Source organism: Nyctereutes procyonoides, unplaced genomic scaffold (assembly GCF_905146905.1).
Source record: "Nyctereutes procyonoides isolate TBG_1078 unplaced genomic scaffold, NYPRO_anot_genome, whole genome shotgun sequence".
Taxonomy (NCBI): domain Eukaryota; kingdom Metazoa; phylum Chordata; class Mammalia; order Carnivora; family Canidae; genus Nyctereutes; species Nyctereutes procyonoides.
The window spans coordinates 33,330,850-33,343,802 of NW_026575020.1; the positions used below are offsets into that span (position 1 = coordinate 33,330,850).

At 56.9% G+C, this 12,953-nt stretch overlaps 1 protein-coding gene across 2 annotated transcripts; it reads left to right on the forward strand.

Annotated features, from left to right (window-relative positions):
• The first annotated feature begins 839 nt into the window (after window positions 1–839).
• On the forward strand, window positions 840–10,876 carry GBGT1 (globoside alpha-1,3-N-acetylgalactosaminyltransferase 1 (FORS blood group)). 2 transcript variants are annotated; one of them, XM_055335839.1, is made up of 7 exons: window positions 840–979; window positions 1,646–1,831; window positions 2,381–2,446; window positions 7,097–7,147; window positions 7,222–7,257; window positions 7,946–8,080; window positions 9,315–10,876. In XM_055335839.1, the coding sequence occupies exons 2-7, from the start codon at window positions 1,761–1,763 to the stop codon at window positions 9,997–9,999; spliced, it is 1,044 nt and encodes a 347-aa protein (XP_055191814.1). In that variant the 5' UTR covers window positions 840–979; window positions 1,646–1,760; the 3' UTR covers window positions 10,000–10,876. The 2 variants fall into 2 exon arrangements, with proteins under 2 accessions (XP_055191814.1, XP_055191824.1); XM_055335849.1 differs by having other exon boundaries at window positions 840–937.
• The last annotated feature ends 2,077 nt before the right edge of the window (window positions 10,877–12,953 follow it).

Sequence of the window (12,953 nt, forward strand, 5' to 3'; positions counted from 1 at the left end):
TCAGCCAGCACTCACAGTTCCCCCACACTCTGGAGACACAAGCCCTGCCTTATAGGGCGACACCCCTGAAGAATGTGGGCAGCTATGCCCAGGGGCCAGGAAGACCTGGGCCTATGAGCTGCAAGCTGCATCCTTGTGACCCTGAGCAAACCTGTGACCTCTGGGAGCCTGGATGGTCCTCCCTTCTTTCTCATGGGGTTCGCTGTATCCACTCAGCGTCCTCCTTACCGCTCCCTCATTCACTGTCTGGGCGCCTCGCTCTTCGTCCCTGTGTCTGTCCCTCAACGGTGCCCAAGCAAAGGCCTCTGCCCCCAAGCCCCGGGCCCTCAGTGAGCTGTCAGAGGGCCGCCCCCCCCCCCCCCGCCCCGGGGGCGAGGGTCGGTGCTAAATGCTACCCAACAAGCCCTAGGAGGAGAGTATGGCAGTTCCCTTGGGGCGGGGCGGGCGGGAACAGGGCAGGCTCAGGGAGATTCCAAAACCAAACCGCATGGCTGTGCCCTAGGCCAGCCCGCCAGCCCTGAGGCCGGGAGCAAGGGGAAAGCCTAAACCGCAAAGGAAGCGAAACGTTCAGCTGGGTTTTCCTTCTGAGTGTTCCGTTCTTCTAAAAACATGAACGTTTTTCTGATTTCTCCAGCCCTCACGCTCACCCTGAGCTCCCGGATGGGCTCTTCTCCCTGCGGGCCTTGGCCCCGGCTGGAGAGGCGGCAGGACCCCAGCAGAGGGAGGAGCCCAGGGCCCATCTGCTCCCCTGGACCGGGGCGGGGCGCGTGGAGCCGGGGGCGGGGCGGGCGCCTCCCCGCCCCGCCGCCCGCCGGCCCCGCCCCCGCCCCGCGGCCCGCCCCACCGTCGGGTCAGCCCGGGGCGCGGCTGTGGGCGCGGCGTGGCCCCCGGGGATCGCGCGGCGCCGGCGAGCGGAGCCCCTGGCCTGCGAGTGGAGGTGCGCCCCTCCCTCCGTCCTGAAGCCCGTCCGGCCGCAGGGGTGAGTCGCGCTCCCCCCGCCCCGCGCTGCGGCGCCCGCGAGCGCCCTGAGCCCCGGCCCGCAGCGGCGGGCGGAGGTCGCCTGCGGGTCCCGGCCGGGACAGCGGGAGCGGCGCCCCCTGGCCGAGGGGCACGGGAGCTGGGGGGAGGGGGAGGGCAGTGACCTGCCCAAGGTTACCGAGCGAGTGAGCGCTGGAGCGCGTTCCCGCCGTCCCCCGGAGAGCCCAGGCCCGGCGCCCCGGAGCAAGGGTCCCCTGCCACCGAGGCCCCCACCCGCAGCCCGCCGCGGGGGCATCACGGCCGCCCTCTCGGCGCAGCCCCCGCCCCGGCCGGCCGGTCCCCGCGGGGCCCACTCGGGCTGCATTTCCGGTGTCCCCTCTTCGCCCCAGGAATCCTTCCCCAAGCCCCGCCCTGCGCTGCTGCCCGAGTCCCCAGGCTGGCCTGGCCTGCTGGCCGGGCCTCGCTCTGCTCCCCGCCGAGGGCGGGCGGGGCCGGGGAGGGAGACCTGAGAGCCCGGACTAGCGGGGCGGGCGGCCCCTCCCGAGGCACAGCCGTAGGCTTGGCTGAGCCCTGAGCCTCTGTGCCCATGTCCACCTCCTGGAGGTGCCTCCGCTGGGGCTCCCCAGGGGAGGGCAGGGCAGCAAGGATGGGGAGCATTCCTTTGCAGGTGTTCCTCCACCCCGGAGCCCGCGGCTCAGAGCCTGACAGCCCTGGGAGAGGGGGCCCCACTCACCAAGCCGGTCAGGCTCTCCAGGTGCCCGGGTCAGAGGCTTCACCCAGCAATGCGCTGCCGCAGACTGGCCCTGGGCCTCGGATTCAGCCTGCTGTCGGGCATTGCCCTCTGGTCCCTGTGGTGAGCATACCCCTGTGGGGCCCCCCCTTCACCCCAGACTCCTCCCTTTCTAGGCATCTCAACCCCCAAACCTTGGCCCCTTTACAGATTCCTAGGTCCCACCCTCCTCCCTTGGCACACCTGTCCCCCAACCCCAGCCCCAGAAAGACCAAATTAGTTCTGGTTTCTGGATTTTGCTTTGTACTGGCCTCCTGGCCTGTGCACTTGCTCATTCCTCTGCCTGGACCATCCTTCTAGCACCATTAATGAAGACCACCTGTTCACACACCAAAATTCACCCCACGTGTTCCTTCTGTGCAGTCCTCCCACCACCACACCCTACTCCCCCATGTGTAGGGCCTGGCACCAAGAACATTCCTGTCCCGGGAATGAATGGGTGAATAGTGGCCACACTGCAGAAGACCCAGAGGGCTTTGACCTCTGAGGTCAGCCAGACCCAGAGTAGTGGGGGATCCCCAAATGGACCCCACTGGGGGCCTTTGAGCCCATTAACGTGCACCAAGTGGGTTTTCAGCCTCGTGACAATCAGCAAGTGTTTTTCCTCTCCAGGATGTATATGGAGACCTGGCTGCCCTTCTCCTATGTCCCCTATTATCTCCCCTGCCCAGAGATCTTGTAAGTATGGGGCAGGGAGAATTTGGGCCCTTTGGGCTGCTTGCAGTGGGAACACTGGGAGAGTTTTCAGGTCCCTCCGCAGGTTATTTTGATAAGTGTTGGGTCATTTATGGGCTGCCACAAATGTGGAGTAAAATGCCCATGTCAGTCTTCCAGCGTCCTGGCAAGCCCTTGCTCCCTGCCCCCCGGCACCAGGTTTTGAGTTTGAGGTGCTGCAGGGCTCTGAGCCTCACTGGCTTCATCTGTAAAATGGGATAGTTCTCCCCCCAACCCAGGCCACCTGGAACATAGAGTATGACAACACCTGTAAACAGTCTGCTGTAGCACGTGCCACTTAGGAGGTACTTGGGACACAGTGCTCTTAGGACTTTGTTGCTAAATTTTGTGTGCAATGTGTATTTGAGGAGCAGATTAACATGTAGCCAGTCTTCCGCCACATAACGAACCTGACTTTTTTTTTTAAGATTTATTTATTTATTCATTCAGAGAGAGCGAGAGAGAGAGAGAGAGAGAGAGAGGTAGAGACACAGGCAGAGGGAGAAACAGGCTCCATGCAGGAAGCCCGATGTGGGACTCGATCCCAGATCTCCAGGATCACACCCCGGGCTGCAGGCGGTGCTAAATCGCTGCGCCACCGGGGCTGCCCCGAACCTGACTTTTTGATAGTTAAGAATGAAAAAGTGGGCTGGGTCAGTCTCAAGTGGGTATCTTCATGGTAGCTAAAGTCAAGTTTAAAATCTGGATAATAGCGACTCCTGGGTGGCTTAGCAGTTGAGTATCTGCCTTTAGTTCAGGTCGTGATCCCGGAGGGTTCTGGGATGGAGTTCTACATCAGGCTACCTGCAGGGAGCCTGCTTCCCCCTCTGCCTGTGTCTCTGCCTCTCTGTGTGTCTCTCATGAATAAATAAAATCTTTTAAAAATAAAATCTAGATCATGGACTGCTAATTAACCACAAGGCATGTTTCACTGTTAAAAACACAGAGTATATGGGACGCCTGGGTGGCTCAGCCATTGAGCATCTGCCTTTGGCGCAGGGTGTGATCCCAGGATCCAGGGTCGAGTCCCACATCGGGCTGCTTGCTGGGAGCCTGCTTCTCCCTCGGCCTGTCTCAGCCTCTCTGTGTGTGTGTGTGTGGTGTGTGTGTGTGTGTGTGTGTGTCTCATGAATACATAAATAAAATCTTAAACACACACACACACACACACACACACACACAGAGTATAGTCAATTTGGAAGCTGGAAAGCAGAAAAGACAAAAGACACATCTTGTGTCCAGCCAGTCTGAGTTATACTTTGCTTCCAAAGTTCATGGTCGACTCCCTGGTTGCTGTACTTTGTAACTGAACAGACTGCGCATCTTACTTGGTTCTAAAACCAAAAAGGCTGCTTGCTATTGAAAATAGTTACGATCATATGTTTTTGAGATTTTTATCCTGTGTTCCCAAAACTGGCTATATTCATCAGCGTGTGTTCATACTCTTTTGTGGTCACCATCCTTTTATCACCCCAAGAGCTGTGTCATAATTCTTGAATGCCTACCTTTTTCCCACCAATGACCAGGGAGCATTTCGGTTGTTTCCAATTCCCCAGGATTTTTTTTTTTTTTTTTTAGTTTTACTTATTTATTTGAAAGAGAGAGCATGAGCAAGGGAGAGGGGCTGAAAGGGAGAAGCAGACTCCCCGCTGAGCAGGGAGCCTGACATGAGACTCCATCCCAGGACCCCAAGATCATGACTATGCTGTGAAGTCAGATGCTTAACCAACTGAACCACCCAGGCGCCCCCTCCAATTTCCCCAGTTTTCTTTTTTTTCCCCCCCAGTTTTCTAAATGAGTTTGTAATGAGCAGCTTTAGATATAAAGCTTTTTCCATGTTAAAAATCCTTTCATTTAATAGTTCCCACCCTGGGCCAGATGATATGGAGAGATTCTTGATCCATCTTGATAGATTGCTTTCCACATGCTCACACTCTCTTGTTCACACAGATGCCACTCCCAGGCCAGTCCTCGAAGCAGCACTGGGTGTTGGGAAAAGCAAAAACCAAACCACCTTGCTGATTGGAGAGATGGGGAAATGCTATCCCTTGGGGTTTGATTTCATTTCTTTAATTCCTACTGAGGCCCTCATTTCTCCCACATCCTTCCCAAGAACTAAATTTCCTCTTCCCTGATGCACCTGCTCCACGGCCTTCTCTCCCAGGCCTGTTTTGGGTTGTTTAGCACCACCTTTGGCCAAAAGTATTTGCTACTTTTTTTTTCTTTCTCCAGCTTGTCTGCCTTCTGGTTCTACTCAGCTCTTTTTCTAATAGATTGAAGTTGGATAATTTGTGTGTGTGTTAAATGGTCATCGCATCTTCCCATCTTTTCACCTAGATTTCTTTACTTTTAGTTTCCCTACCTATGAGTGTGAAGTCGGGTTTGTTTGGGGTATTTTTTGGGGGGAGGGGGTTGTCTGTTTGGTGTTTGTTTTTGGCTCCAGCTCATCTGTGGCTTCAGTATTCTTATGATTGACAAGCTGTTTAATGAGGCTAGAGTGTGGCTGGGCTTGGGGGGAGGCGGAGGCCAATTGCCAGGGCTGTGGTAGGGCTCTTCCTCCTCACCTGCTGCCTTTGCAGAGTGCCCTCACTTCCTGAGCGGGAACCTGACGTGTTTGTGTGGAAACTAGGGCAGACGGCCAATTTGATGGACTCATTTTTAAAAATTGTTGATTCAACGGCTGCCTGGGTGGCTCAGTCAGTGAAGCACCTGCCTTCGGCTCAGGTCATGATCATGGGGTCCTGGGATCAAGCCCCACATGGGGCTCCCAGCTCAGTGGGGAGCCTCCCTCTCCCTCTGTTGCTCCCACTGCTTGTTCTCTCTCCCTATGTCAGATAAATAAATTTTTTGAATCTTAAATAGATAAAAATTGTTGATTCAAGAGTTTAATCACAGGACAAACAAGTGTTACAGGATTCTGCTTATATGAAATCACTAGAATAATCAAATTCATAGAAACTGAAGTAGAATAATGGTTACTGGGGCTGAGGGGAGTCAGTGTTTCATGGGGACAGAGGTTCAGTTTGGGAAGATAAGAAAGTTCTGGAGAGGGATGGTGGGGATGGTTGCATGACAGTGTGAATGTGCTTCATGCCTCTGAACTGTGCACTTAAAAGTGGTTAAAATGCAGGCACCTGGGTAGCTGTGTCGGTTGATCGTCTGGCGCCTGGCTTCAGCTCAGTTCATGATCTCAGGGTCGTGAGATCGAGCCCTGCATCAGGCCCCATGTTCAGTGGGGAGTCTGCTTGAGATTTTACTCTCTGTCCCTCTCCCCCTACTCATGTGCACATGTTCTCTCTTTCTCTCCCTCTAAAATGAATAATAAATCTTTCTTTAAAAATGGTTAAAATTGTAAATCTTTGTTTTGTACATTTTGCCACCAAAAGAGAGATAGAGAGAAACAAGGACTAAAAATTGGTAGGAAAACTTAAGAAGGCCAAAGGTAACATCAAAGATGCCATACTGAAAGTCCCTCAGTGAATGGCAGGTGCCATGTCCTCAGGTGGTCTGGCCTCACAGCCAGCCCCAGGCCTCTTCTGCAGCTGCTCCAACTGCGTGGGTAGCCTTGAGCGGGAAGGCCTTTGCCTTCTCTAGGCCTCACTTCCACCCTCTGGGGAAGGACTTTATCGGAGGGAGTCACAGGTCTGGCCCCAGGTCCTTCCAACCAGTTTGTGACTGAGCCAGAGGCTCTGTGCAACCTGCTTCCTGAGGACCCTCCTTCTCACAGTTCCACCCAGGTTGACGCTAGTGGAGGCTGGCCACAGGGGCTGCCTGCCAAGAAGGGAACAAGATGCCTGGACTGGACAAGTGTTTGCTCTGTGCTGGGCACAGGCACATACCTTGACTCTCAGGGCAGCTCTGAGGGTGAAAGAAGTTTACCCATTTTATGCAGATGAGGAAGAGTGGGGGCTCAGTCAGGGTTTCCACTGTAGACCCAGAATGGAGGAGGGGGGCAGGCACCAGCAAGGGCAGGCTGGAGCTCGGGCAGGTGTTGACACAGTTTCTCCATGGAAACCTTAGCTCTGTTCTTCAGGCCTTCCCACCTGATTCCAGAGGGCCCACCCAGGCCATGCAGGATTATCTTTACCTAAGGGCAGCTGGGGTAGATGGTAATCACACCCACAAAATACCATCGAAGCTATGCCTTGATGGGTGTTTGTGTGCTCAGTGCTACAAGTGACCATCACCGTGGGCTCAGGGGACTCACCCAAGGTCCCCAAGCAGGAAGGTGGCAGGCAGAACAGGACTTACCAGGTCTTTGCAGCTTCTCGAAACTTCAACCCACTGCCAGGCCCCTACAGAGTGACATGTCTGAGAAAACGTCAGTCTTGGGGATGGACGGCACGAGGTCCAGCACACTGCCCTGCCCCTCAGTGACCCGGACAGACTGCTTCTGGGGGAGTACCACCCTCGTGGAGCGGGCAAAGCAGTGGGGAAGCTTTCAGGGAGTGGGCCTGGAACCTGGATGGGTTCCTGCCCCATGGGTGTGTTTGGGTACCCTCCATTCTGTCCTTCCTGCTCCGAGCATCTCAGTCCCCAGCCCTGGCACTAACAGCTCTCTCTCTCTCTCTCTCTTTCTCTCTCTCTCTCTCTCTCTCTCGCCTCTGCCACCAGCAACATGAAACTGCAGTATAAGGGGGAGAAGCCATTCCAGCCTGTGACACGGTAAGCAGACCACCATTTCCCCCTTTGTGACCCTGGGGGCTGCCCACCCTCACCACTGGCCCTTCATGTTGCAGGTCACCGCACCCTCAGCCCAAGCTCCTGGAGCAGAGGTAGGTGTTGGGTAGGGCCTAGGTGCAGAATGGAGAGATCTGGCAGGAGGAAGGGTGTGGGGACATGAAGAGGGAGGCAGAGCTCTAATTTAGAAGCTGGGGTGGTGGGGGTGTCAGGTGGCCTTGGGGTCCAGGTAGTCTGTCACTAGCTACGTGACCTTGAGCAGGTTACCCAACTGCTCTGAGTTTTTTCTGTACAAGTGGATAATCATACCTACCCCATAGCAGGTTGAATAGAGGACTAGATGAGATGGGGTTTGCAAAAGGCACAGCTCGGGGCACCCAGTTCATTTGAGTGTCCGACTCTTGATCTCAGGGTTGTGAGTTCAAGTGCCACATTGGGCTCCACACTGGGCATGGAGCCTACTTAAAAAAAAAAAAAAGGTACACCTACATAGTAGGTGCTCACTCTACTTTCCCAGCTAATAGGGCCACCTCTCACCTGTTAGGCACTTAGCAGGCATGGAGTGCCAGGCTCCCTTAGACACTTGATGTGCATTAACTCCTCCTCCTCTCAACCAAGCCGGGAAGGAGCTATGATCATCCCCACTTCCCACATGAGGATATGGAGGCCCAGAGACAGGGATGAAGCTGCCCAGGGTCACACAGCATGGGAGGCAGGGCCAGGATGAGGCTGAGGCTTTCCCAAGGGAAGGGCCTCAGTCCCCATGGCCTCCCCTGCTGCCAGGCCTACTGAGCTGCTGACGCTCACACCCTGGTTGGCGCCCATTGTCTCCGAGGGAACCTTCAACCCTGAGCTTCTGCAGCACATCTACCAGCCGCTGAACCTGACCATCGGGCTCACGGTGTTTGCCGTGGGGAAGTGAGTAGTGGGCTGGGTGGGTGCTTGTCATAGAGCCCTAGGAGCTTACAGTCCGGGAAGAGAGAGGACCTGGACCCAGGACCCTGCCCTGAACCAGAGGCTGTGCATGGGGGAAGGTAGGGAGTAGAGAGTAATGACAGGAGGGCTGCCTGGAGGAGGGGGTCTGGCCCTGGCATGGAAGGAGGGAGGTGGCCCAGGTGAGGGAGCAGCAGGAACCTTTGGGACAACACCCCCTTGGCCGCCTAGCCCCTCTCTGCTTCCCATGAACAATCCAGGCAGGTATGAAGGGCTGGAAATGCTCAAGACCATGTCACATAACTGGGGGCCCATGGTCAGGCCACAGGCAGGTCAAGCCCCGCCCTCAGGGCCCTCTCCCCCTCCCCCCCTCTGGACCTGCCTTCTCTCTGGATGCCTCCCATCTTCCTCTCCTCTCCCCCACCCCACCTGGCCTTGTCTTTACAAGCCACCACCTCGCAGCCACCCTCGGGTCTCTTTCTGGGACTCCTGAGGGAGAAACTACGATGGGGCCTCAGTACCTTGGGTGCTGGCCAGGCAGCAGAAGGCCCACCTGCTTCAGGTGATACCCCTGGTCCCCTCACCTTTCACCTGGGCAGGGGCGGCCTATACTCTCCTCCACCTGGGATCTGCAGCCCCAGGCCCCCAGCACCACTCACCTTGCTTTGATGTATCCACTTACCCATCACGTGCTCACCTTCCTCTCTCTGAGCCTGTGTCTCTGCCTTTAAGATGGGGATTATGGGGGGGTGCCTGGTTGGCTCAATCAGTGGATTGGGTGACTCTTGATCTTGGGGTTGTGAGTTCAAGCCCTATGGCGAGTATAGAGATTACTAAAAAAAATAAATAAATAAATAAATAAACTTTAAAATGGGGATTATGTATGGTGCCTGCCGTTACAGAGTTTATGAGTCTCGAAGGAGCTAAGAATCCCTTACCACCTGGCACCTAGTAAGTGCTCACTAAAAGTTAGCTCAGTTTGTGAATTTAAGAATCCGTTAAGTATCCTTCCTGTGATGGTCATAGAGGGTGGTACTGTGACTGTGAGGATGTGAGACCAGAGAACCCCGGGGTTTCAGACCTGAGTTGCATTTCAAGGTGAGAAGCTAGGAAGGTGACCCCAGCCTGTCGATCCCAGGCCCCGTGCCCACAGAGAGTGGGGACCCTGGGCAGTGACCCGTGGGGCTAAAGCAGATGATGAGCTCCTCATTCCTACCAGGTATACCCGCTTCGTCCAGCACTTCCTGGAGTCGGCTGAGCAGTTCTTCATGCAGGGTTACCAGGTGTACTACTATGTCTTCACTAATGACCCTGCAGCCATTCCTCAGGTCCCGCTGGGCCCCGGCCGCCTCCTCAGCATCATCCCCATCCAGAGGCACTCCCGCTGGGAGGAGATTTCCACGCGCCGGATGGAGACCATCAGCCGGCATATCGCCCAGAGGGCACACCGCGAGGTGGATTACCTCTTCTGTGTCGACGTGGACATGGTGTTCCGGAACCCATGGGGCCCCGAGACCTTGGGGGACCTAGTGGCTGCAATTCACCCAGGCTACTATGCTGTACCCCGCCAGCAGTTCCCCTACGAGCGCAGGCATATTTCCACAGCCTTTGTGGCAGACAACGAGGGGGACTTCTATTATGGTGGGGCGGTCTTTGGGGGGCGGGTGGCCAAGGTGTATGAGTTTACCACAGGCTGCCACATGGCCATCCTGGCAGACAAGGCCAATGGCATCATGGCAGCCTGGCAGGAGGAGAGTCACCTGAACCGTCGCTTCATCTCGCACAAGCCCTCCAAAGTGCTGTCCCCTGAGTACCTCTGGGATGACAGGAAGCCCCAGCCACCTAGCCTGAAGTTGATCCGCTTTTCTACACTGGACAAGGCCACCAGCTGGCTGAGGAGCTGACAGCAGAGCCAGGGCTCCATGAATGGGGCCCTGAGCCCCACAGCCAGCTCACCCCAGCACAGCACCCAGCTCGCCCCAGCAGCCACCTTGCATCAGTGCCTCCCTTCTCGAGCCTCATGTGAGACCAGTCCAGTCTTGCCTAACTCAGTCTGTTAGCAGAACTCACCTGGAAGATGGATGCAGAAAGGCCTTCGTACACTGTAGAGGGCTGCCTCCCCATGAGGAGAAGGCAAAGACCACACAGCCCTAGAATCAGGAAGATGGGAGGCGGGTGAAGAAGTCCAGGGCCTGGCAGCCTCACCCAGCAGATGTGCCTTTGGGGCAGGCCCTGGAGTCAGCCCTACACCGTGCCTGAGACCCCACCTGTGCCTCCCTTCTGTTGCCTCTCGCCCTTAAAGTTGCACTAAGCCGCTGCTGTGAAAGGCATCCCAGACCCCTCTTCTCTGGCTGCCGGGGGTCCTGGGGACTGTGATGTCCCCCAGCCACACAGAGCCAATCCCTCGCTCAGCCTGGGAGTGAGCCTTTGCAGCAGAACAGGCCTGGCTCCCTCTGGTTGCCAGGTCTAGCCTGTACCCCATGGTGGGCCACACTCGCTGGCACCAGCCACCTCCTTTGTAAATGGGTTTGGGCAGCTTTTAACAAAGGTGGTGTGGGAGGTGCCTGAATGGCTCCGTCGGTTGAGCGGCTGACTCTTGGTTTCAGCTCAGGTCATGATCTCAGGGTCTTGGGATAGAGCCCTCCTCCTCACTGCCCTATCCAGCTCCTTGCTCAGTGGACCAGTCTGGTTGAGCTTCTCTCCTCCCTCTGCTCCTCCCCCACTCACACGTGTGTGCACATTTGCACCCTCTCTCTTAAATAAATAAATCTTAAGAAAGGAAGAAAAGCTGGCGTGTGCTAAGCCCCAACCAGGGGATTTTCACCTGCATATCCGAGTGTCTGTGCGGCCAGCCCCTGGGGATCCAGGCAGCCTGGATTTTAAATACGGTCAATTTGCAGAGGGGGTTGGGGGTGCCCAGTTTTCCAGAAAATCTGGAGTTAAGCTGACTGCTGCAACAAACAGAATTTCACTCCTATCCTCCTGGGAGCAGGGTGAAGTGACCACGTGCTTCCGGACAGGCCATACTCCCGACAATCAAGGGAAGCCAGGCCCACCGGCTGGCCACCATGTGGCCACTCAGTCCCTGAGCCCGTAAGGCACGTGTCTGCTGGCTCTCAGTCCTGTGAGGCCATCGGTGGGCGTGGGGCTCCGAGGCTGAGGTACAGGCCTGGGACTAGAGGGCCTGGGAGGGCAGGCCCCCCAGCACAGTAGTCCCAGAGGGATTCCAGAGCCCCCCACTCTGTCTTCCCCACCCCGTGGTTGTATCTGCCTGGCGGGACAGAGATGAGTCGGGGCGTGGGTCCAGGGTTGGGTGGCCCAGTGTTCCCTCCTTTGCGGGCAGCGGCACCTTGGCCACAGAGGGCGCAGAGGGGTACTCTCTGGCCACATAAAGAGGAACAGGCACCCACCTACTTGGCCACCTGGCAAAGCTGGGGGTCAGCCCAAAGCCCACTCCTCCTGTAGCCTGACTTCTGGCCAGTGAGCAAGGACAGATTGCCAGAGTGTGAGCAGAGGAGACGGATGGGCTGGAGAGAAGACAAGTCAGGCAGAGGTGCCAGGGTGCTTCCTGGATGAGGGATCAGGGTGGGCCCACAGCCTGTGTCCCACTGGGGAGTCTGGGCATCAGGACCTGCCCCATGACGCACATCATGTTGAAAAAGCGGGACTTGCCTTCAAGGAGCTTCCACATTGGGGCAGGAAGAGGCACCTTGGCACGGTGACCAGAGAAGGCCTCGGGGGGGGGGGGGGGGAGGCGACCCTGAGGCCCAGGCGGCAGCAGGATTGCAGGGGAGAGGGGAGCCCCTGCCTCCCTCCCAGCCCCTGCCTCTCCTGCACCCAGCTGATTCCCCTTCTCAGAATTGGGAAAGGACGCTGGTTGGCCCAGACCCCCAGGAACATGGCTGGCCCTGGTCACCGTTGCAGGGCAAAAGTCGAGGGAGTGACGAGACCCAGCTCTTGGAACCAAACCCAGGTCCGAGTTACTTTCTAAAACAGAGCAGAGGCCTTAGAGCCAGAGCTGCTCCACAGGGGAGAAGAGCCTGGTGAGGGTCGGGAGGGGTGGAGGAGGACGGATCATGACCCAGCAGAGGGAGGTGGGAGGGCCCAGACAGGCCCAGCAGCCCCTCCACCCCTGCCTGAAGGGATCAGATCACGGCCACAGGCAGCATTGTTGACAGGGCCCCTCAGTTTTGGGGGCTTTGAGGTTTTTCTAAATTGCAAACACACTTAAGAAAGACAAAATCGCAAATACAAAATGTCCACCCTGGAGGCTCCTGACGCTAAAGCTTCCTGTCCCTTGTGGCCAGCTGCCCCCTCCCTCCAGGCAGCCTGCCCCACCCTGGGAGGAGGCAGATGACCGCCACAGCCCCCATCTCGCAGGAGTAAACAGGCAGCCTGCTCTTTCCTATTTGGTTTTGGGGATCCATGCTCGAGTGGGGCCAAATAACATGCCCACCAAGCTCCCTACAGGTCCAGGAGGAGTGGCTGTGATAAGACTGCCGGGATTGTGTCCCCGATGCCCTCCAACCTGCAGTGACCCCCAACTCCTTGTCCAACCTCCAGAACCCCGTGTGATCTGGTGCAGATGCCCTCCCCAGCGGGCACCCCTCACCCCACTCCAGCCTCCCTAGGGCTTCCTCCCCCAGGGAGCCCACTGAGCCTTTGCTGCACGGCTTTCCTCACATGGCCCCGTCCAAGACGGCCTCATATCCAAGGCTGGGCTCAGAGACCGCCTCCTCAAGCACCTGTGCAAGCGCAGCTTTTGGGTCTATTGACCTGGGTTCAAACCCACAGCAAGGCCGTGTCACAGCCCCGTGACAGGCAAGTTCCTGTGGTAGCTTCTCAGAGCCTCATTGAA

Coding starts and splice junctions, on each gene's coding strand:
- GBGT1 (XM_055335839.1), top strand. CDS start 1,761: ATGCGCTGCCGCAGACTGGCCCTGGGCCTCGGATTCAGCCTGCTGTCG. Junction 1,832..2,380: donor ATTGCCCTCTGGTCCCTGTG/GTGAGCATACCC, acceptor TTTCCTCTCCAG/GATGTATATGGAGACCTGGC. Junction 7,258..7,945: donor CCCAAGCTCCTGGAGCAGAG/GTAGGTGTTGGG, acceptor CCCTGCTGCCAG/GCCTACTGAGCTGCTGACGC.